At 46.1% G+C, this 22,572-nt stretch overlaps 2 protein-coding genes across 3 annotated transcripts in view; one reads left to right on the top strand and one right to left on the bottom strand.

Annotated features, from left to right (window-relative positions):
* Window positions 1-1,250, top strand: part of SYN1 (synapsin I) — a 45,191-nt gene extending 43,941 nt beyond the window's left edge. Inside the window, exon 13 of one of the 2 annotated variants that reach the window (XM_019632552.1) lies at window positions 183-1,250. In XM_019632552.1, coding sequence (XP_019488097.1) covers window positions 183-210 — 28 coding nt within the window. In that variant the 3' untranslated portion in view covers window positions 211-1,250. Of the gene's footprint in view, window positions 1-144 lie in introns of both variants that reach the window. The other variant, XM_019632551.1, reaches the window with a different exon arrangement.
* On the bottom strand, window positions 1,244-12,259 carry ARAF (A-Raf proto-oncogene, serine/threonine kinase). The gene is made up of 16 exons (XM_019632553.1): window positions 12,164-12,259; window positions 10,729-10,883; window positions 10,478-10,581; window positions 9,608-9,710; window positions 9,363-9,517; window positions 9,153-9,251; window positions 7,670-7,811; window positions 7,538-7,565; window positions 7,314-7,459; window positions 7,017-7,219; window positions 4,299-4,475; window positions 4,154-4,200; window positions 3,516-3,634; window positions 3,137-3,268; window positions 2,028-2,162; window positions 1,244-1,823 (listed from the first exon to the last, which is right to left on the bottom strand). The coding sequence occupies exons 2-16, from the start codon at window positions 10,822-10,824 to the stop codon at window positions 1,689-1,691; spliced, it is 1,821 nt and encodes a 606-aa protein (XP_019488098.1). The 5' UTR covers window positions 10,825-10,883; window positions 12,164-12,259; the 3' UTR covers window positions 1,244-1,688.
* Window positions 12,260-22,572: the final 10,313 nt, after the last annotated feature.

Below are 22,572 nucleotides of genomic sequence, written 5' to 3'. Positions count from 1 at the left end.
CTGCCGGGTGGGAGGGTCACAGGCACCGCCCCAGGACCAGAGGGGCAGGGCTGGGGCCGGGCCTGGGGTAACGTTGTGTTTCTCTCCCCCTCCTCCCTTCCTCTTCCCCCCTTCCTCCCACGCCTCCACCTTGTCTCTCTCTAGCAAATCCCAGTCTCTGACCAATGCCTTCAACCTTCCAGAGCCAGCCCCGCCCAGGCCCAGCCTTAGCCAGGACGAGGTGAAAGCTGAGACCATCCGCAGCCTGAGGAAGTCTTTCGCCAGCCTCTTCTCCGACTGACACCCCACCCTGAGAACCCCCAAATCCCTGGGCAACCCCTCTCTGGGCCCAGAATCCATTTCTCACTTTTGGAATCTCCAACTCTCTCAAGAAGCCCTCTCCTGGTTCACCAAGATCCCTCTTCTCACTCCTCAGAATGCCCAAGTCCCTCAAGAAACCTCACTCCTGGTCCTAAACCCAGTCAGTTCTCACGTTTGGAATTCCCAAGACCTCTGGAAGCCCACTCCCGGTCACCTCAATACCTACTTCTCAGTTTCAGAACCTCCAGATTCCTAAAGACCTCCACTCCTGGTCCCCCAGAGTGCATTTTCCTTCCCAGAAGCTCCCAAACACCAGGCAACCCATTCTGGCACTACCACCACTGTGTCCCTTCCTGGAACCCTGAAATTCCCGGAAAACCCTACTCCTGGTCCCAGATCTCTCAAGCACACTTTGTTCCCCATCAGAATTTCCCAATTCCTTAAGGAAACCCTACCTTTGAGCCCCTTCCATGGATCTCCTATTTCTGGAGAACCACCTCTTCAAATACCACCACCCAGCCCCACAAGGATTTCCCTTCACCTGCCCCCAGCCCCATTCAACACATTGAGAGCTCCTCCCACTGCTAGGATCCCTCAGTTCCCCCAGGGACCCCTGCCCCACTTTCCTGCCTCTGACAGCTGTCTTTAAATATGCAAACTCTACCCATCTTCCCAGAATCCTTTGCACACAGAAGGCCAGTGGTCCCCCACTTCCCACCTTTGCTGTGATGTCTGTGTCTGTGACTGGCGTGGCCTCCTCTTGTGCCGTGCTTGGCATATGTGGTCCTCGTTCATCGTGCCGCCTGTGGTGATGCGTGCAGTGGCGCTGTTTGTGTGGTGCGCACCTCCCCCTAACCTCCACTCCTTGCCTGGACTCATCCCCACCCCTCAGCGGCTCTGAACCCCACGAGAAGAGTCGGGAAGCAAAATAAACAAGCAAAGGCCCAGCAGAATTCTGTGCTTCTTGGTGAAGAAAGAAGGGAGTCCTTGAATGGCGGGGGGAAACACAGAGGGGACCCCCAAATCCACATGGGGTGCTGGGGAACCCAAAATCCAGTGGAAGGCACATCAGGCACAAATTCCAGAGAGGTTCTGAGTGGAATCCCTGCCACAAATCTCAGCCATTGGAGATGGAGGAGCTCCCAAATTTAGAAATCCCCAAAGCCAAGAGGAAACCAAACTATGGAGGAGGCAAGGGTCTCAGTCTTTGGGGGGTTCCCCAATTCCAGAGGAACTGGAAAAGCACATGGGGACCCCCTTGTCTCCCAGGGCAGGGATGGGGGATCCTGAGGCAGTATCAGGGCAGAGACAGAACATTGATTGGTTGGTGGGCAGGGCTCCTTGGCGTGGCAGGCTGAGGTTGGCTCCCTGGTGGCTGAGGGCAGGGCCTAAGGCACAAGGCGGGCTGCGCTGAGTAGGCAGGCGGGTAACTCATCAGCCTGGGTGCGGTGCAAGGAGGGTTCGGAGGCACTCCGCTCAATCTTGGGGAGTGACCGCTGCAGCAGCTCAATCGTGGCCAGGATCTGGGGGCAGGTACGCATGAGGGGTGTCCAGAGCCACACAAGCACCCCACCACCACCAGACCCCAGACACCACAGGGAAGCATACACACACACATTGCACACCTCTGAGACTTCAACACACACATGGTTCACATTCAAACCTCGGAGTCTTCCTCCTTCTCAGAGTCCCCTCCCCAAGGTGTCCAGCCCTGCTACCCGGCCCACCTGGGGGAAGAGGGGCCGCTCCTCCCGCTGGAACTTGAGGCAGTCAGACAGCAGGCGCCGCATGGCCTTGGGGCAGTTGCTGGAGATTTTGCTGAGGTCCGGGGACAGATAGCCACGGCCCACCATAAAGATAATCTGGGGGCGGGTGGGACAGGAATGACTGATCTGGGCTGTGAGGCCCAGGGAATTTGGGGTCTTGAGGGACTTGGGAGGTTCTTTTTGGGGAACTTGGGTATTCTGGGTATTGGGGCTCTGAGGATTGTGGTATCTTGTGAATCCAAGGATTCTGGGGCTCTGAGGCCTGGGAAGGATTCTCTGCTTACAGGACACAAGGCTTTAAGCTCTGGGTAAGTCAAGGATTGTACAGGTGTCAGGGTCAGAAGATTATGGGTCCAGTCCACAGACTTCTAGGGGGCTTAGGGACCTGGAAAGTACTGAGTCCAGGGGAAAAGTGAACTGGGTCTGGAGGGCGCTAAAGGATTCTAGCCCTTAGGAGCTTGTATCGCTGTGGGGCTCTAGGGCCTAAGGACTACGGGTCCATATAGCCTGTGGGACTACTGGTATCTATCTGGAGTCTAGAGGATCCTGGGTTTCTGAGGGCCAGGGAAATGCCAAGCCTTGAACCTGGAGAACTGTAGAAGTCTGGGGCCTAGAATAGTGTGGGTTCAGGGCTCCAAAGCCTACCAGACGTCCAAGGCCTGAATGACTGTGGGTATCTGTGAGTATTTCAGAAGTACAAAGCGATTCTGTTTCTGGGAGAAATGGGATTCTGGGCTTTGGGGATTTGCAGGATTTTGAGTACCTGGGCCAGAGGACTGGCAGTTGTCTAAGGGGTCTTCTGTGTAAGAGAGCTTCTGGGTGTTTGGGGGCCTAAAGGGATTCTGGATATAGGGGAGTCAGGAGATTCCGGACTTTGAGAACCCAGAGAATTGTGGATGTGGGGGAAGGAGGGGATTCTGGGTATGGGAGACCCAGAAGACTCTCAGAGTTCAAAATTTTGGGTTTCTGGAGGAAGTGTGACAGTCTTGGTCTGTGCAAAGGAGATCTGGGGTTTGGTGGCTGAGGGAATCGCTTAGCCTGGGAAATTGCGGGTAAGGTGTGGGGCTTACCTGGTCACGGCTGCCAATGTGGCTATAAGGCAGGGAGCCAGTCATGAGCTCATACAGCACAACCCCATAGGCGTAGACATCTGACTGGAAGCTGTAGGGGTTCGGGTCCTGCATACGGATCACTTCAGCCGCCTTCAATAGGCCAAACCAGGCAGGGGGACCAAGGAGGTCAGCAAATGGCCGGCCCATAGTCCTAGATCCCACTGACCACACTGGATACAACTCAGAGCCACCCACACAAGGTGAAACGTGAGCAGTCCAGACACCCACACTTGGCATAGGCATCCCCATCCCCACTTGGCCCCCCACATCCCAGCCCTGCAGCCCACGTCCCTATACACTCCCAGTCCAGCCCCTGGCCCAGCCTGGCCCAACTCACCATCCACAGCACAGAGCCTGACGGCTGCTCCAAGGGCTGAGCCCCGCTCCACCGCGTCTTCACTGTGGCCAGGCCAAAATCACCGATCTTCACTGTGAGTCCCTCGTGTAAAAAGATGTCCACCGAGGTCAAGGGCCACTACAGAGACTCCCAATAGCCACACCTCTCACCCTGACTGAGGCTCTCATTAACACCTCCATACCAGTCATGCCTCTGACCCTGAGCAGAAGTCCCCAAATGTCACACAAACCCGCCATAACCTTGACTTGAGTGGGGAGCTCCTATTAGTGCCCCCACACTTGCCCCCTTGGGACTCCTGACCAGGTAGCCCCTCTAAGGGCACCCATACCTGCCATGCCTGTGACCCTGATCAGAAACTGCCTATAATGCCCTCTGCAATGGTCACACCTCAGACTCTGACCAGAGTCCCCAAGAACAGCACCTGAACAAGCCACAACTCTAGACTCCTGACCAAGAGATCCCCATTAAAGGCTCCTCACCAGCCATAGCTCTGCCACCAGGCAAAGGCCATGTGACACATGTCCGTCCCTATTCACTCCCAGAAGCACCCACACACACAGAGCCATCCATCTAAGTCTCCACCCCACCCCAGTCCTTAGATGGGAACAGGTAGATACTGTTCGACTTGAGGTCTCGATGGATGATGTTCTTGGCATGTAGGTAGCTGTGGGGGTAAAAGCAGGTGCAAATTGGCTGGGGACTACTTCATTTTCCTCCCCCAGATCCCCCACACCCTCCCTACTCTCCGGGCTGGGAGCTTACTCCATGCCCTGGGCAGTCTGCCGGGCCACATCTATGAGCTGGACCATGTCAAAACGTGTGTCGGCAACATGGAGGTGGTGGTAGAGACTGGAGCCCTCACACCACTGTGTGATGATGGCGAACCCAGGCCGGGTCATGAAGCCCATGAACAGCAAGATGTTGACGTGTCGTGTCTTCCTGTAGGCAGGGAGGGCAGTATCAGGGCAGGGGGGGGTGTATAGGGAGAAGCAGCAACTGTCACTCACTTTCTGAGCATCAGGAATGACACTGTACACTGCTGACTTCTGTCGTCATTTCCACCCTGTCTTTCAGGAGGTTCAGGGCCAGACTGTGGCCAGATTCAGTGAATTTGTGAGACATGTTTGCTGGGCTGACTCGGTGATGGAGCTTATGTCCTGACCTTCCTCATCCGAGTCTCCCAGCAAAAGCAGGATGGATGGATGACCGCCCCCCCACCTCCGCAGACCAGTAGTATCTTAACCATCAACACCAGCCACACCTCTGACCCTGACTGTAACCTGGGCCTGTGACCATTTTAGAGATGAGAAAGTGGAATGCCAACCTTCTTCATATATCATCACAATACTGATAAATGCCAGGTAAAAATATCAGTGGTGTGTGATTATATCCTGTTTAATCACCACGAGAGGCCTAGAGGTAAAGTTTAGCTTGGGGTTTGGACTCAAGTTAGCTCCTATGTTCCAATCCAGGCTTCACCAGGTATTCACTATGCAACCTCAGGGAGGACACTTCACCTCTCTGTGCCTCATTTTCCTCAACTGTAAAACTGTGATAATTATATTAGCGACCTTATGGACATGTTGGGAGATGTGAGCAGATAATCTGTAAGGAACTTAGAACAGCACCTAACACAAGTAAGCCCTCTGAAAATTTCACTGTTCTTGTTGTTATTGCTCCTGGGTACCTGGCTCTCTGTCATGTATGAATAGATCTGCCCTAATTGAGAACCTTCATTCCTTAAAGAAGTATTAACTCCAGTTATGGTAACACAACTGCAAATACAGCTGACCATTGAACAATGTGGGCTTCAACTGCATGGGTCCACTTAGACACAGATTTTATTCAATAAATACCAGTACTGTTTTCAGTCTGAGGTTGGGGTCCGTGGATGCAGAGGACCAACTTTATGCAGTGATCTACGCTATTTAATATAAGGGACTTCAGCATCCGTGGATTTTGGTATCTGCAGGGGGTTCTGAAACAAATCCCCCATGTATATTGAGGGACAACTAAGTTTTAGGGGGGTCAAAAGTTATACATGGATTTTCGACTGCATGAGGAGGTCGGCACCCCTAACCCCTGCACTGTTCAAGGGTCAACTGTACCATCAATGATGCTCTGCACTTTTGCCATGTCAGCGCAGATAATACAGCACATGAGCATTCTTCATAGCAGTCAGATTATGGTTAAAATATTTAAAAAATGCAAATTAGCAGCATGTTCAAATCATTGCTATTTCAGACAGAAAGAAAAGTTTTCTTACTGTGGCATCCATTATGAGAATAAATATTAAAACAGCACAAGGAATTATGATAACATCAACTCTGTAACATAATTGTGCCCATTTGTCAAGGGAAAGCCCATGCTAGCAACCCTAGGAGTGGTAGTAACTAGAGTGGCAAAAGGGAATACCAGGGTTTCTCAGTGCAAATGAATTAGTATAGTATTAATGATATATTGAGTAACTATTACCATTAATTAAATAATGACTAAATAATGGTTATGATTATAGTTAATACAGTTGACCCCCAAACAATACAGGGGTTAGGGGCACTGACCCCCCATGCAGTTGAAAATCCACACATAACTTTTGACTCCCCAAAAACTTAACTACTAATAGCCTACTATAGACCAGAAGTCTTAATGATGATATTAAACAGTTGACTAACACATATTTGTATGTTGTATGCATTATAACTGTATTCTTACTTACAATAAAGTAAACTAGAGAAAAGAAAATGTTAAGAAAATCATAAGAGAGGACCGGCAGAGTGGCTCAGTTGGTTAAGAGCTTGCTCAAGAGTTTGAGCTCTGAGCAACAGCGGTTCGAGTCCCGGCCCGAGCTGAACAGCCGCTGAGCTGCCAACAGGTGGCAGGATGGCTCAGCTTAAAAGAAAAAAGTCATAAGAAAAAATATGTTTACAATAATTATTGAAAAAAATCCATGTATAAGTGGACGCATGAAGTTCAAATGCATTGTTGTTCAAGAGTCAACTGTAGTACTGTTCTTTAAATTATGGCAGTTTTATAATTAATGACAAGAATGTAACAATAAACATAATATGAATGATGCAGTACAAGCAGAGGGGAAGGAAGGATGCAAGGCTTTCTGGAGATGCAGTTAACTAGCATTATGCTACTAATGTAAGTGCACACAAGTGACGTTAATGGTGTCCTAGGGCCATACCCATTTCATAGCAGGCAAACCAGAAGACCCACATTTTGGAGGCAGAGCCATTAACTGATATCAATATTAACCCAAACACAAACAATAACATCATCAGAGGACCTCTAAACATACCCATTTCCCAGAGGGGGAAGGGATGCCCTTGATAAACAACTTACGCTTACAGTTATAACACGACACAAACATAGGTGATGCGCAGAAGCTCCCCGAGCACAGCCTCTCCCCAGAGGTGATAAGGCCGTGCCTGCTGCCCTCGCCCCCCCCACACACACACACGTGGGGAATCTCACCTGAGCACCTGCATCTCGTTCTTGAAGGCCTGGGCTTGCTCAGCTGTGGGTTGGGCCACCTTGAGCACCTTCACAGCCACATCGCCATGCCACCGCCCGCGAAACACGGTTCCAAACGAGCCCGTCCCGATCCTCTTCAGCAGCTGCACCTCACTGGGTGGCACCTCCCAGTAATAGCCCGAGTCCCGGTACCCCAGATTCTTCTGTGGGCCACATGGGCGGCATCTCAGGGGCCTGCCCACATCCCTTATTACTCAGCCTGTGGTGCCCCCCCCACATGTTCTCCCTGGAGCTTACCACTTTCTTCTTATCATCAGCCAAGGACTTCCGCTCCCGTTGTTCTGATGGGGACTTGGAATGTGGGGACTTCCTCCCCGAGGACACGCTAGCCGGACTGGGGCTCCCCCGGGGTGCTCCATCACCACCACCTCTACTACCAGCAGCTGTGATTGTGGAGAGCATGTCAGTGGAGGCAAGTGCAGTGGAGGGGGGTGCTCAGGATGCAGGCAGTGGGGGCTCACCATCAGTGTTGAAACTCTGGGTCGTGAGCTGGAAGAAGAGGGACCGGAGTCAGACATAGGATGCTGAGGCCATCAGGAAAGGCTCTTCCCTCTGCCCAGTGGTCCCCCACGACTGCCCCAATCAACACTAACCTGGATGAGGCTGGAGTCCATGGGGGCTGTGGTGCTAACCATATGGACGTTGGGGGTGGACGTGGAGCGGATGCGCTGGAGGGGGGCATTAGCCGGGGTAGAGAAGGGGAAGTGCTCAGGGTCATGGTGCTGGGTACAGGAGCTGCCAGGAGAAAGGCAGTGAAATCACTGTCGAAAGAACAAAAGCAGCCAAGCCGCCCCCACCCCATCCTAAACGTGTGTTTAGCTCACAGAGTAAACATCCACTGTTATTACTATTATTCATTGGTTGTAGAAACATTTATTGAGTGCCTATCATGTGCCAGATACCATGCTAGGTAGTGGAAATAAAACCGTGGGCAAAACAAATAAAGGTTCTTGCCCTCATGTGGCTGATGTTCCAGGAGACAGAGAAATTAAAAAACAAAGAATACTGAATCTGTCTGATGGTGATAGGTTCAATAAAGAAAAAAATATAGCAAAATAAGGAGACAGAAAGTGTCACTAGTGATGTCAGGAAAGGCTTCTTTCTCTTAGGAGGTAACATTTGAGCAAAGACCTAAAGGAGGGACAGTGAGCCACACAGCAAGGGAAAGAGTAATATATATAATACTTTATAACTATATGTACTACTCAAATATATTGCATATTATGTAATATATAACATATGATCTATATTAAAATGGCAATGTTTCAAAATATACATATTATAATGTTATACATGTTCTACATGTATATAGATTATGTTACAAAAGCATTTCTTAATGTTCCCTTTCACTATCCTGAAATTCATAGGTAATTAATTTACTTATGCCCATAATTAAAAATAACATAATGCCCTAACCGTACTATTTTATATATTATATAAAGATATATGATGTTATACATTATATAAAAATATTATAACACATGTACATTAACATAGAATATACCATATTATAGACATTATAAAAAATATATATAAAATATATAATACATATAAAACATGTTTTATAAACTTATGATTTATTAGAGCAATAATCTATTTTAATATAAAAATACTATATAGTATTATAATACTTAAAGGAGAGATAAAAGGGAATTTACGATAAAATATATATATATTTCAAAATGGAAAGGCTTGAGCATGATCATACTGGAAGAATATAGTAGTTAGATGCTTTTATATATATATACACATACATATATATTTATAATTAATAACAACTTTTATACTCTGTACCAGATCTTGTTCTAAGCACCTGATCTATGTCTTAACTCATTTAATGCTCATCAAAACTCTATGTGGTAAAAAGTATCATTATTCCCTCTTTACAGATGAGAAAACTGAGGGCCAGAGAGATTAGGTGAGTTGCCCAAGGTCCTACAGCTCCATGTCCTTACTCATACTTGTAGGTGTTCAACAAATGTTTGTCAAGTAAATGAATAAAAAATGGCTTTTGGCCTCCAGGGACCTCCAGATCTTTCTTTCCCAACAGAAGATCTTCAGCTAAGGCATCCCTACCTGGGACCCTGAGGGGTTAGCGGCTCATTCGGGGGGCGGTTCGAGGGAGTCTCATGCTGTCTGGAGGCTACGGACAAATCCTGGACACTGTGGTAGAACCTTGAGGGCATTAAGGGTATAGAGCAAGGGACAAGGGTCAGATGTATGTAAGAACCTTGCGGCTGGACATCTGTCCTCCCAATCCCCCCACCCACCCCAGGCCAGGCTCACTGTCGGCGGTTGGTACTCATGTCAACACAGACTGTGGGGACCTTGGAGGAACAATGCTGGTGGAACTTGTAGCCACAGGTTTGGCAGCGGAAGCCATGGAACAGAAACTTAAGGCAGAAGTCACAGAACGCCAGGCTGAAGAATGTCTTCCGTACCTGCTGCCACAAAGCCGGGAAGGTTGAGGCCTGGTCAAGTACCCTCCCCCCATGCCCAGGGTCTGCCCCCACTATCCACCCTGCACTCACAAAATTGTGCATGGTCAGAGGGACATCTTCGAGGACCTCCACAATGAGCTCCTCGCCATCCAGGGGGGCAATGGCTGTGTCCCAGGAAGTGACTGTCTTTCGCCTGCAGAATGTATGAAAGGGAGTGAGTGGGAGGGTGGCCGGAGCCTCGGGGAGGCAGGGAACCTCTAAAAGTACCTCCAAGTCTGCATCCACGGAGTAATATCTAGCGTGTTTCATTCCCATCACGACAACCTTAGGAACTAGTTACTATCCTTACCCCCATTTTACAGATGAGGAAGCGAAGGCTCAGAGGGATAAAGTGACTTGCCCAAGGCCACAAGGGATTGTGAGTGGCAGGACAGTGTGAAGAGTCCATGCTCTTAACCACGAGGTGAGGAGCACGAGATGGTGAATAAACAACTAAATTTCTGAAGTGCTAAGCAAGCCCCTGCAGAAACAGCTGATGAGGCACTGAAGCAACAAATAAATAGCAATGTGTGAACTGAATAAGAAAATTAAGGAACCCCAGCGCAGAAGAATAAATGGAAGGTCAGCAAGGCCCAACTCAGCAGACAGAGAATGGGAAAATGGAGGTGAGAGACAGCTGACAAATTATTGAAAAAGTGAAAGAACAAAGAGATGAACTCTGGGAGGAGGTGATGGAGCTGGGTGAAGACTTGGGGGTCAAGGAGAGGGTGAGAAGCTTACCTTACAGACCAATGAACCAACAAAGTAATGAAATAAAAGCTGGATGGGCTCACGGATTCACTGAACTAAGGGAAGACTAATGAAGACTCCACGACAGAGTAAAGGAGTCGGATGACTCTGAAGACGGGATGGGAGGCGGGACACCCAGTGGGTGGGGGACCAGGTGTATGCCACACTTACCCCTTGATGAGCCGGTAGACCACGCAGCAATCCTGATTGAGACCCCGCACCTTGAGGGCCTTGTCTAAAGAGTCATAGACACTCATGCCATCCCGGACAGTCACCTGTGCAGATGTGGGGGATCAGTGCCCAACAGGGGCCCCAACTAACTCTCCCACCCCTCGGCAAAAGCCTCCTCCCAGCCCTAGTTACCCTTCTGATCCAATTGGGTCCATCCACACCCCTACCAGTTTTGCTCCCTTCAGACTCACTACTGTGCGTTGCTTGTTGGGCAGGTACACTTTGACAGTGCCCACTGCCCGGGACGGCTCGGCCCCGTTGGCAGGGGGGCCCCGTGGTGGCTCCATGGAGCCTAGGACTTTGTCAAGACGGGCTGAGGCGGGGCTGGGCAGGTGCCATGGGGCTCCTAGAAGACAGAGGAGGAATTCAGAGGTCCAGTAATGATAGTCTGGAAGCACAGTGGCAGGGAACAAAAAGAATTTCAATCTCCAGGCTCCACGTCACCCCAGTAGCCTATTTTCCACACAGCAGCCCAAGGGAGGCTGTTAACACTTTGAAGTTGATCCAGTTCCTCCTCTGCTCAGCCCAGCCAAGATCTCGGGTTCACTGCAAGGGGCCAGGTGGGGGTGGGACGGCACAATGAGAGACAGCACACACTGTCCTGGAGGGAACAGAAGTACACAAGTCTCTGCTGGGGGCTAATGGGGAAGTCAGCACACAGTGCACTGGGGTGTGTCAGGTACATAATAGACATGAACAGTGTCCTGGCTTTTTCGTGGAGAAGGGGGTTACCAGATACTGTGCTAAGGGAGGAGTCACAGACAGAGTGAAGGGGAACGAATGGAAAATCATCAGATATTGCCCTTAGTTTGGGGAAAATGGGAATTGCACCAAAGTGTGTTCTTAAGGGTACTGCGGGCATCCCTAAGCCCTGGGCTATAATGATGGCAGGCTCACAAACACTGTTGGGTGGCTAATGGAGTCACCAGACTGTGATGGGAGATCATAGAGGCTCAGCAGACACTATGCTGAAGGAAGATGTAACAGAGGTCACTAGACACTGCAATGGGGAGAAGAATGTATAAGGTGGTCACCAGACACTGTCATGGGGAAAAAGAGGGTAATGGTGCATCATTAGACATTGTTGAGGTGAGATGAATGGAGGTAAAGCAGGGAGGCTCCAAAATTCTCCCTGACAACTAAAGGTTCACAGACATATTTCTTGTGATAATGGAAGGAGGCTGGTGAGAGTTCAGGAGGAGTAATGGGGTAATCCTCAATCTCCTTGTGGGTCAGACACGTCCCCATGCATTTCCCGTTGTTGATAAAGAAGGGTCATCAGATAACTTAAGGAGGTTTACAGGGGACCTGGGAACAACACACCACAGCCCAGGCCCCATTCAGACCTGCCCCGCCTACCGAGGGCCTTCCAGCTCTGCGCAGGCGTGCTACCACACGCGGCGGGCGAAACCATCCCCCGCAGCCTTGCACCCCTATTCCTGTCTACCCACCACTACCCCCCGCTGTAGACGATGGTCTCGCCCCGGGTCAAACCACTCCTCCGGTTCCGGGCGCGGGGCGCCGGAGCCCAGGGGCAGCCACCCTGGAGCTAAGCTTTCGGTCCCGGCTCCTTGCCCATGCCCGGCGGTCGCTCCAGAAACCTAACCCTGCGGGGCCCGCCCTCACCTGTTAGGCTGCAACGGCCGCCGCCGCCTCCATCTTGGGCCTGTCTTCTTGTTTCCTCGTAGAGTCCGCCTCCACCGCCCCTCGGACTTTCGCCATTGGCTCCACAGGACTCAGCCCTCTATCCTTATTGGATTAGGGTCACGCCTATCAAGGCCGGACCGGCGGAATGTGGGTCGTGTTCCGGATTAGGAGGGGCTGCCTGAAACGTCAGGGCCTGGGGCAAATTCGCACGTCCAGACTCGCGCAGGCGCAGTCAGGAGGAGACCTGCGTGCCAAGGGCTTTAACCCAATCGTACAGTGGCAGGATAAAGCAGAGCCTTTTTCGGTCACTTGGGTCTGACTTTAGGGGTTCCTGAATCTGGGCGGAGAATCCTTAAGTGCCCTTTTTTGTTCCAGCGGCCCGGAGCCTTAAGTAGCCATTTGGGAGTTTCCTGGGTCTCCGTTTTACCGTCTTTGAAATGGGTTAGAATCAGACCAAATATTGGCAACGTTTTCTAAATCTAAGAGATGGAAGTCCTAGCCTTATGTAACAGCGGGTCTCTAGTGTGGCCGGCCTGGGGGTCTGGCCCTAGGAAGAAAGGCCTGCTGTTCTGAGAGCTTTCCTTTAGGAATGGGGTTGATAAGGATTTTGTAAGGCTAGTCATAGATGGCCAGGTGAAGAGGGGAGGGAAGTGTGGACCTATAATGGGGCACAAGTGCAGGGAAATGTATGGAGGAATTGAGAGGTAAATACAATTTTTTAAAAGATGACCATTACCTGGTGTCAAAAGTGAAAGAGACTTTCCGCCCTCCCTTTTCTTAGAGCATTTCCTTTAGAAAACGTACTTTTTTGTCCCCTCGAGATGTATGTAAATCTTTTTAAAAGCTAAATAGGCCTCCTGCCAGTTTTACAACCCAAGGATGTTTTTCTTTCTTTTTTTTTTTTAATTAAAGTTTGGGTGACAATTGTTAGTAAAGTTATATAGGTTTCAGGTGTACAATTCTGCAATACATCATCTATTATATGTATCATGTTGTGTGTTCACCACCGGGAGTCAGTTGTCTCCAAGGACGTTTTTCTTAAGGTCCTTGGAGTCATCTCTTTGAAATGCAAACATCAACAAAGATAGGCCCCATCTCCATCTGGTTTGACCTAGGCGGATGGCTCCAAGTTGTTAGCGGCTTGTCAAAGAGATTGGTGTTTTATTTTTCCCTTTGGATAAAGGCAGATGGGTACCCCAGTTACAAGGTGAATTTGAGATGAACTGTGCAGCAAATGGTGCTGTCAAGTTCTCTTACTTGAGGACAAGTTATTGTCTTTCTTGAGAACATATGTGTAATGGGTTGTATCTCCCCAGCCGTATAAAAGGATGAGGTTTTTCTGTCCTTGCAATCTCTTTAGTGAATTGCATGTGATGCACATCGCAGTCTGGTTTAACACTTTTTGATAATATAACTATTTAATTCTTTTCTACCTCTGTGAAGAGGATTTACCGGGTTGGCACGAGATTTTATTTTTAATTTTTTTAACAGCCTGTTGTTTGAAGTGACTACATTCTCCTGTTTGGAGCCTCAGCATCCCTCTGTGATGAAGTGGGAAGGATCAGAGAAAGGTCATTAGGCGAGGGCGCCTCAACATGCTTCAACTTGTATTTATTAAGTGCTTTCTTTGCATATAAGGAGAGAGACGAGTTCTGCTTACTGGGTGTCATGTAACCTCCATTTCCCATTGTTTCTTTTCTATTAGGATCTTCACCATTCAATGGCTAAAATTAAAAGGACTGATAATAGGCCGGCCGAGTGGCTTAATGGTTAAGAGCTGGGTTGGGATGCCAGAGGACCCCGGTTCGGATCCCACATATGGGGGCCAGTGACGCTGCCCTCCACAGCTAAGATGCTGAACAACAGCTCAACCTGCAGCTGGGCTGCCATGAGTCGCTGGCGACGGCAGGTGGGTTGCCATGGGCTACCGTGTGTAGCCAGCGGCCAGCGTGAGCGGCCAGCAGCCGCAGTGAGCAGTCGTCCAGAAGCCGGCGACTGATCTGCCTCGCCCGGGAAGAGCGCAATGATGGTGCCAACTTGGGCCAGTGAAGCAACGTCCTCCACAACTAGACTGAAGAACAAAACGACAGCAACTTGTCTGTTCCCCTTCCCCCAATTCCCTAGCACTGTTCTAATTCCCCAATAAAAATCTTTAAAAAAAGACTGATAATAAATACCACATATTGATGAGAATGTGGAGCAATAGGAACTTTCATGCTGTGCTACTGGAAGGGTAGAATGGTACAACCACTTTGGAAACAGTTTGGCATCTTCATATAAAGTTAGACATACTATGCAATCTAGCAGTCATTCCTCAGTATTTACTCCAGCGAAATGAAAACACATCCAATGGCATGCTGGTAAAGGTTTAACAACCAGCTGTCCAGGAAAAAACTCTAATTTGTAGCATTTGCCAACTAAGTCATAAACACTCCCACTGTGGCTTACTTATTTCAAGCTACTAATATGACACCACTGAACCAGAGTTGAGAAGAGATTTGCAAAATTGGCTCTGGTGAGCTGGCCACAGCATGCTACTGCAATATACCCACACAAAAAAGTGTACTCCAATGTTCATATTAGCTTTATTCATAATAGCAAACAAACAAACAAAAAGCTGCAAATAGACCAGGTGTCCAGCAACAAAAGAATTGACAAAGAAACAACAATGGGATGCTGGAATACTGCTGTTAACCTAAAATTAAAAGGCCAAAGTGAGAGGCAACAAGCATTTATTTGACATCCAAAGAAGAGCTATTCGGAAAGCACTAATTCAGGCAGAAACCCTGAATCGCCATGTTCCAATTAGGAGACAAAGCAAGGTGTACTTATGAGAAAGGGATGGGGAAAATTACATCAATAGAAGGAAATAGTTTCCATAAGTGCAAATAAGCTAACATAACAATGGTAATTCTAAAGAATGTTTTAAAATTTTCAGTCCATTAGTCATAATATCTGCTTTCTTGTTATCTTTGCAAATGGTTGTTTCTGATTCAATGCTGCTTTAGGTCTAGTCCAAAGGTTATTTTGCCCAGTTTATGCATCCCATAGGTTTGAGGAGTAAGGTGTGCAAGGTAGTGCCTCTGGGATAACAGCTCTGACTCCATTTTAAAGTGGCTGGCTCCATTTATATTATTTTTTACACTACTCAGCAGTGAAAGGCAACAAACTACTTCATGTGTCTATGAATCTTACAGACATAAAATCGAGTGAAAGATGCCAGACACAAAAGAGAAATGCTGTATTATTCCATTTGTATGAAATTCTAAACCAGGCAAAATTATAGTGAAGGAAATCAGAATAGTAGTCTTGCAGGAGAATGACTGAGAAGGGCATGAAGGAACTTCTGGAGGTGACGGGACAGTTCAGTATGCATTTATCAAAATTCATCAAACTCTATACTGAAAATGGGTACATTTTATTATATGTAAAATATACCTCAATTTAAAAGAGCATGGCAAAAAAAAAGTGGCTTCAAACATAATTTTAAACATGTTGAATTCTTACAAATCCTTATTGATTAGAGATTTTTTTTACTTATCTTTTCTGATTTGAAGCCCTAAAGCCGGCAACCCCATCTCCCAGTGCAGCAGCTCTGGCGCCACATAGGGTCAGGAACAACTGTTGGAGCTCAGTGAGGGGCTCCAAAATGCTCACTAAAAGGAAGAATAATGTCGGGGGTGGGGAATGCATTTTAAATTTCAATTCATTTGAATATTATTTATTTTAGAACTTTAATTTCTAGGCAGTATTTGAAGACAGACTTCTGGCTCCGTTGCACAGCATTTACAAAAAGATGAGCAAAATTCGACATGCTGTGCCAGAAAGCAGGGCTAGAGGGTGGAAGAGGGTCAGGGTTCACTCAAGGGTAATGCTTTCTCCCTCAAGGACTCATTCCAGACCCATCCCAACTGGCACGACTTCAGCCAAGTACTTTATAGGTACTTGACAAGTCATGAAGGCGTTGAAAGTGATTTGGGTTTTAATCATCATCATCATCATCATCACATTAAAAGCCATCAATCACTTGAAGCTGATGTATAATATTTTATGTCGACTATAAGTGAATATATATAAATATATAGTCGTGGGACGGGAGTATAGTGTGGGAGTGGAGTCAAGGGAATTTTAAGATATGTATGATATTCAGGGGGCAACTGGGGCGGCGGATTGGGGGAGGGGGTTCTCACTTCGAGGGGTAAAAAGTATAACTATTGCACTGTGTTGTACAGCTGAAACTAATTTTTAAAACATGTGTATTTCACAATTAAAAAAAAAACCATCAAGCACACCACACATTAAAACAAAAATTAAAACCTGAACTAGCTGATTATGGTTTTTCTGACATTCCCCTCAAAATTATCCACCTAGAAGTTTTAAATGATTTGAAAGTGGTTGTTGGTTTTTATTATTGTTGATTTTAAATTATTTTAAATGTCTGAAAAACACACAAAATCTGAAGTGTTCACCAACTGCTGCTGTAATCCTACCCATTTCACAGCTGAGCAAACTGAGGTTCAGACTGCCCTAACCGGAGGGACAGAGGAAAGAGAGTTCGAGCAATTTCAGTTTGGTAAAAAGTGTTTGAACAAGGGTGCAGGCCAGGGGAACGCCCCTCTTTAAGGAACCTTGGATCCACCCCAGCAATCCAGCGTGCCTGAGGCTCTCTTCGAAACCAGCCACTCCCATTTCTCAACTTCACCACCCTCGTCCGCCCTGCCGCCGCCTGGAGAGCGCCACATCAGAGAGCCCATCGCACAACCTCCCTCTCAGCTAGCTACCCGTGACAGGAGCGATGAGTACGCACAGACCGAGACAAAACTGAATGCCTCACTGGCCCGACTCAGCTGCCTCAACTATCCACTCCGCTAGGACCCCGCTGCGGTTTGGAAGGAGCCACTCTGTGCCCAGTCCCGCGACAGGCAGTGAGGTCACCCAATGGCGATGCAGTGGAGGGCGGGCTTTGGGATGCCACGGACATTGATAGGCTCTACTTCACCCCAGCATTTAGAATGAGAAGAGATTGGATTTTGAGACTCACTGGTAGACCAATAGCTACGCAGAGGAGGTGGGCTTTGGGCCGTTCCAGCCAATGGGAGTAATTGTTCCATCTGAAGCGGAGTATGGAAGTTTCCACTTAGGAATATTCTATGAAGAGATTTTTAATAAGCAACCCTGGGGTCAAAAGGTGGGAAATTTACAAGTGAACCTAAACATTACTTTTAACAGTCCTTATTAAAAAGTCTTTCCTAACAAAATGCATTGAGCAGTAGTTTGAATTTGTGATCCCTGTGATCCAAATTGGTGAAAATTACACTATTAAACCGACAGGGTTCTTTTGATTAATTTTTTAACAGTTCATTATATGCTATATATGGTACTTCCATGTGTTCATAAAATTTAACAAGTGTGCAGGTTTGTATATTTTCAATTTCCAAACCTGAGGATCAGAAGAATAGAAAAAAGTGATTGTCAGTTACTTCTCAATAAAGATGGGAGGGAGGGGAAAGAAAAACTTAATAATTAAACTAAATAATAGTCCTGTAATTTTGTTATTAAAGATTTACTGTGATAAGGAAATCCTTTGGTGAGTATGATTATTTCTTATGAAAAAAACAAAACTCAAGTATGAAAATATTTAATAGTCAGGCAAAAGGATCTATATAAACCTACAAACTGAGCAGTGAAACCCCCTTTGAGATGCCATGGACAAGGACAAACACCACTGGTCCTCCTTGGTAGCTCCTTTGGTAGGAATAATAATAATTCAATATGGTCCTCAATAATTTTTAAGTCTTAATTAATTAAACTGACAGAAAGCATTTACCCAAAGGAAGTGATTCTGAAATGTCTACTTTTGGTTTTTGTCAGAAATGCATTTGGTACAAATTTTCTCAAAGTTAACGTATTTATTCCAAGTATATATAGACTGACCCACAGGCCCATCACAGGTGAAAAAAAAAGTTTAATATCTGTTGGTTTACCTCACACATATTTGATAAATCTCTATTCAATTTATAAAACCACTGTAAATGAGATGTCAGACAAATGTACTCCCAGTAGATTTTCATTATTTCTGGACAAATGACCCACATGTGGTCTTTACTATATCATTCTTGATACAATACACATATTATATATAGTCCTTTGTATATATAAAATAATTCCTTACAGCTTTTGTTCCACTCATGTAGATGGTAAATGTTGTGTACCATCATGTGGTATGAGAAATCAATTCTGAAGTTATCCAGAATGCCTTACAACTTGACCACTTGTCTAGAGTGTGTGAGTATCCCTATGTCCTGCTATGTAACTGTATGACCTTGGACAAGTTGTTTCCCCTCTTTGTGTCTCTGTTTTCTTATCTTTAACATTTTTTTAAAGATTTTATTGGGGAACTGGGGGAGGGGAACAGTGTTGGGGAATTGGGAAGGGTGGGAAGGGGAACAGACAAGTTGTTGTCCTTTTGTTCTTCAGTCTAGTTGTGGAGGATGTTGCTTCACTGGCCCATGGTGGTATTAATGATCATTGCGCTCTTCCCGGCTGAGGCAGTCGGTCACCGGCCATTGGACGGCCGCTTACGGCGGCTCACGGCAGCCCACTGCAGCAGGGGCTGCAGCCTACCGTAGCCGGCGACTCAAGGCAGCCCAGCTCCAGGTCGAGCTGTTGTTCACAATCTTAACTGTAGAGGGCGCAGCTTACTGGTACATGTGGAAATCGAACCGGCAGCCCTGCTGTTCAGAGCTGGCACTCTTACCAACTGAGCCACTTGGCTGGCCCTATCTGTAACATTTTTTTAAAGTACTTCCATCATAGGGTTGTTGTAAGATTCTGTGAACTAATCTATATCAAACTTTACACAATGTCTGATACACAGTGACTGCGCAATAATTTTTAGCTATTTCTGTTATCACTATCATCACCATTGATGTTATTAAAGTATCAAAGCAAAGATCTATGTCCCTCAGCAGAATTGTTGTCTGATCCAAGTTCAAAGATGCTGCCCAGATTACAAGTGATTCAACATCCCCAGTAGAATGCAATATGAAGGCTCAGTCTCAGCGTTGACAGGTGTTTTAGCAATTCTGGTGGCCTGCAGGTACCCAGCTCAGCCAGTCCTATGGCCTTCAGAAGGTCTGATCCTTTCCTTCACTTCCTTTTTTTCCCCCCTCCCACAGGTACCCTTTACAAGGTTTATGAAGTTCCCTTTTATCCTAATTTTCTAGGAATTTTGTTTAAAATCAAGAATGAATGTCAGATTTTGTGAAATGTTTTCCTGTATCTATTTAGATAATCATATGGTTTTCTTTTTTAGTTTGTTATTGTGGTTATTGTGGTGAATTACACTGATTGACTTTCAAAAGTTAAACCAATTCCGCATTCTTAGGATAAAACCCACTTGGTATAAAGTATTATAATGTATAATATAAAATATATTTTAAATATGTTATGGAATTCGATTTGCCAAAATTTTGTTTAGAATTTTGCATCTTTGTTACTGAGGGACATTGGCCTGTCATAGTCTTTTCTGGTAATGTCTTTGTCTGATTTTGGTATAAGGGTAACACTGGCCTCATAGGATGAGTTGAGAGGTATTTCCACCTCTCCAATTTGGGGGGGAAATTTGTGTAGAAGTTATTATTTCCTCTTTAACATTTGGTAGATCCACCAGTGAAGTCACCTGGGCCTGGAGTTTTCTTTGTAAGGACATTTTAAACTAATTTCAATTTCTTTAGTAGATATAAATCTACTCAGGTTATCTTCTAGAATGAGCCTTGGTTGAATTTGCCCATTTCATCCAAGCTGTTAAATCTATTGCCATAAAGTAGTTAATAATCCCTTATTATCATTTTTAATATCTGTAGAATCTGTCACATCACCCCTTTTATTCCTGGTTTTGGTAAGTGGTGCTTTTTTTCCTCATCAGGTCTGACTAGAGGTTTATCAATTTTATTGCTCTCATAAACCAGCTTTTGTTCTATCCCCACATGGGCCACCGTGAGCTGCACCCTCCTTAAAAGAGTTAACAATGCCATTGTAGTATGAAAGCAATGTGTAACCAATGACCATGGCTGTTCCCCAATAAAAATTAAAACAAAAAACAAAAAACAGAGCCGGCTGAGTGGCGCGATGGTTGGGAGCTGGCTTGGGACGCCAGAGGTCCCGGTTCAGATCCCACATATGAGGGCCAGTGACACTGCCCTCTACAGCTAAGATGCTGACCAACAGCTCAACCTGGAGCTGGGCTGCCATGAGTCACTGGCGTTGATGTAAGCTGCAGCCCCTGCTGCAGTGGGTTGCCATGGGCTACCGTATGTAGCCAGCAGCCAGCGTGAGCGGCTAGCAGCTGCTGTGAGCGGCAGTCCAGAGGCCGGCGACTGATCTGCCTCACGCAGGAAGAGCACAATGATGGTGCCAACTTGGGCCAGTGAAGCAACGTCCTCCACAACTAGACTGAAGAACAAAAACAACAGCAACTTGTCTGTTCCCCTTCCCCAATTCCGCAGCGCTGTTCCCATCCCCCTAACTCCCCAATAAAATCTTTTTAGAAAAGCAAACAAAACCCCCCGATTTTGGTTTCATTGATTTTCTCTATTGTTTTTCATTTTTCTGTTTCATTGAGCTATACTTTGATCTTTATTAATTCCTTCCTTCTGCTTACTTCAGGTTTAATTTGCTCCTCTTTTTCTAGTGGCTTAATGAAGAGGCTGAGGTCATTATTTGAGATTTTCTTCTTTCCTAATATAGGTCTTTCCTTAAATACTGCTTTAGCAGCATCCCACAAATTCTGATATGTTATACATGTATTTTTATTTAACCTAGTTTAAGATTTTTAAAATTTCTTTTTGATGTCTTCTTTGATCCATGGGTTATTTAGAAGTATGTCATTTAGTTTGCAAATATTTGGGGATTATCCAAGGATCTTGCTGTTATTGGTTTCTGCCTGCTGGATTTATCCATTTCTGAGAGAAGGGGTTTTAAAGTCTCCAACTATGATAACGGATTTATCTGTTATTGATTTCTAATTCAATTTCATTTTGGTCAGAGAACATACTTTGAATGACTTTAATCCTTGTAAATCTATTGAGATTCTTTTATGGTCCAAAATATGTTTTATACTGATATATGTTCCATGTGCACTTGGGAAGAACGTGTTCTTCTATTGTTGGGTGGACTGTTTTATAAATGTCAATCAGGTCAGATTGATTTGTACTGCTGTTAAAAACTGAATTGTGTTCTCCCCAAATCCGTATGTTGAAGCCTTAACCCTCAATGGGACTACATTTGGAGATAGGGCCTTTAATGAGGTAATTAAGGTTCAATGAAGTCATAAAGATGGAGCCCTAATCCAATACGACTGGTGTGCTTATAAGAGCAAGAGATACCAGGGATGCACACACACGGAGAAAAAGCCATGTAAGGACGCAAATAGTAGGTAGCCATGTGCAAACTGAGAAGAGAGACCTCAGGAGAAACCAAACCTGACAACACTTTGGTCTTGGACTTCAAGACTCCAGAACTGTGAGAAAATAAATTTCTGTTGTTTAAGCTACCCAGTCTGTGCTATTTTGTTGTGGCAACTTTAGCTGACTAATACAGTATTGTTCTACTACTGTACATCTTTGCTGATTTTCTGTCTACTTATTCTATCAGCTTTTGAAAGAGGGGTATTGAAATCTCTATTTCTTCTTTCAGTTCTATCAGTTTTTGTTTCATGTATTTTGAAACTCTGTCATGAAGTGCATGCATGTTTAGAATTGTTATAGTTTCTTCATTAATTGACTGCTTTATCATTATGAAATGACCTTACTTTCTGTGATATATTCTTTGCGCTTAAATCTACATTGTGTGATATTTATATAGCCACACAGTGTTAGCACAGTGCATCTGTTCCCATTATTTTACTTTTAACGTATTTCTGTGTGTTTCTTGTAGGCAGCATATAGTAGCATTTTGTTTTGTTTTGTTTTTTATCCTATCTGACAATCTGTGCCTTTTAATTTGGATGTTTAGGTCATTTATGCCCAGTGTCATTATTGATATGGTTAGGCTCGAGTCTATCATCTTGCTATTCATTTTCTATTTGTCCTAACTGTTGTTTGTGCCCCTTTTCTCTTGTTCTGCCATCTTTGGATTGAATTTTTTTTTTAAGATTTTTATTGGGGAATTGGGGGATAACAGCGCTGGGGAATTGGGAGGAAGGGGAACAGACAAGTTGCTGTCGTTTTTTGTTCTTAAGTCTAGTTGTGGAGGACATTGCTTCACTGGCCCAAGTTGGCACCATCATTGCGCTCTTCTCTGGTGAGGCAGATCAGTCGCCGGCTTCTGGACGGCCACTCACTGCGGCTGCTGGCCGCTCACGCTTGCTGCTGGCCACACACGGTAGC

Source organism: Hipposideros armiger, unplaced genomic scaffold (genome assembly GCF_001890085.2).
Source record: "Hipposideros armiger isolate ML-2016 unplaced genomic scaffold, ASM189008v1 scaffold_1151, whole genome shotgun sequence".
Classification (NCBI taxonomy): domain Eukaryota; kingdom Metazoa; phylum Chordata; class Mammalia; order Chiroptera; family Hipposideridae; genus Hipposideros; species Hipposideros armiger.
Note: the sequence above shows the minus strand (reverse complement) of the source record. Positions and strands in the feature narration are given on the sequence as shown.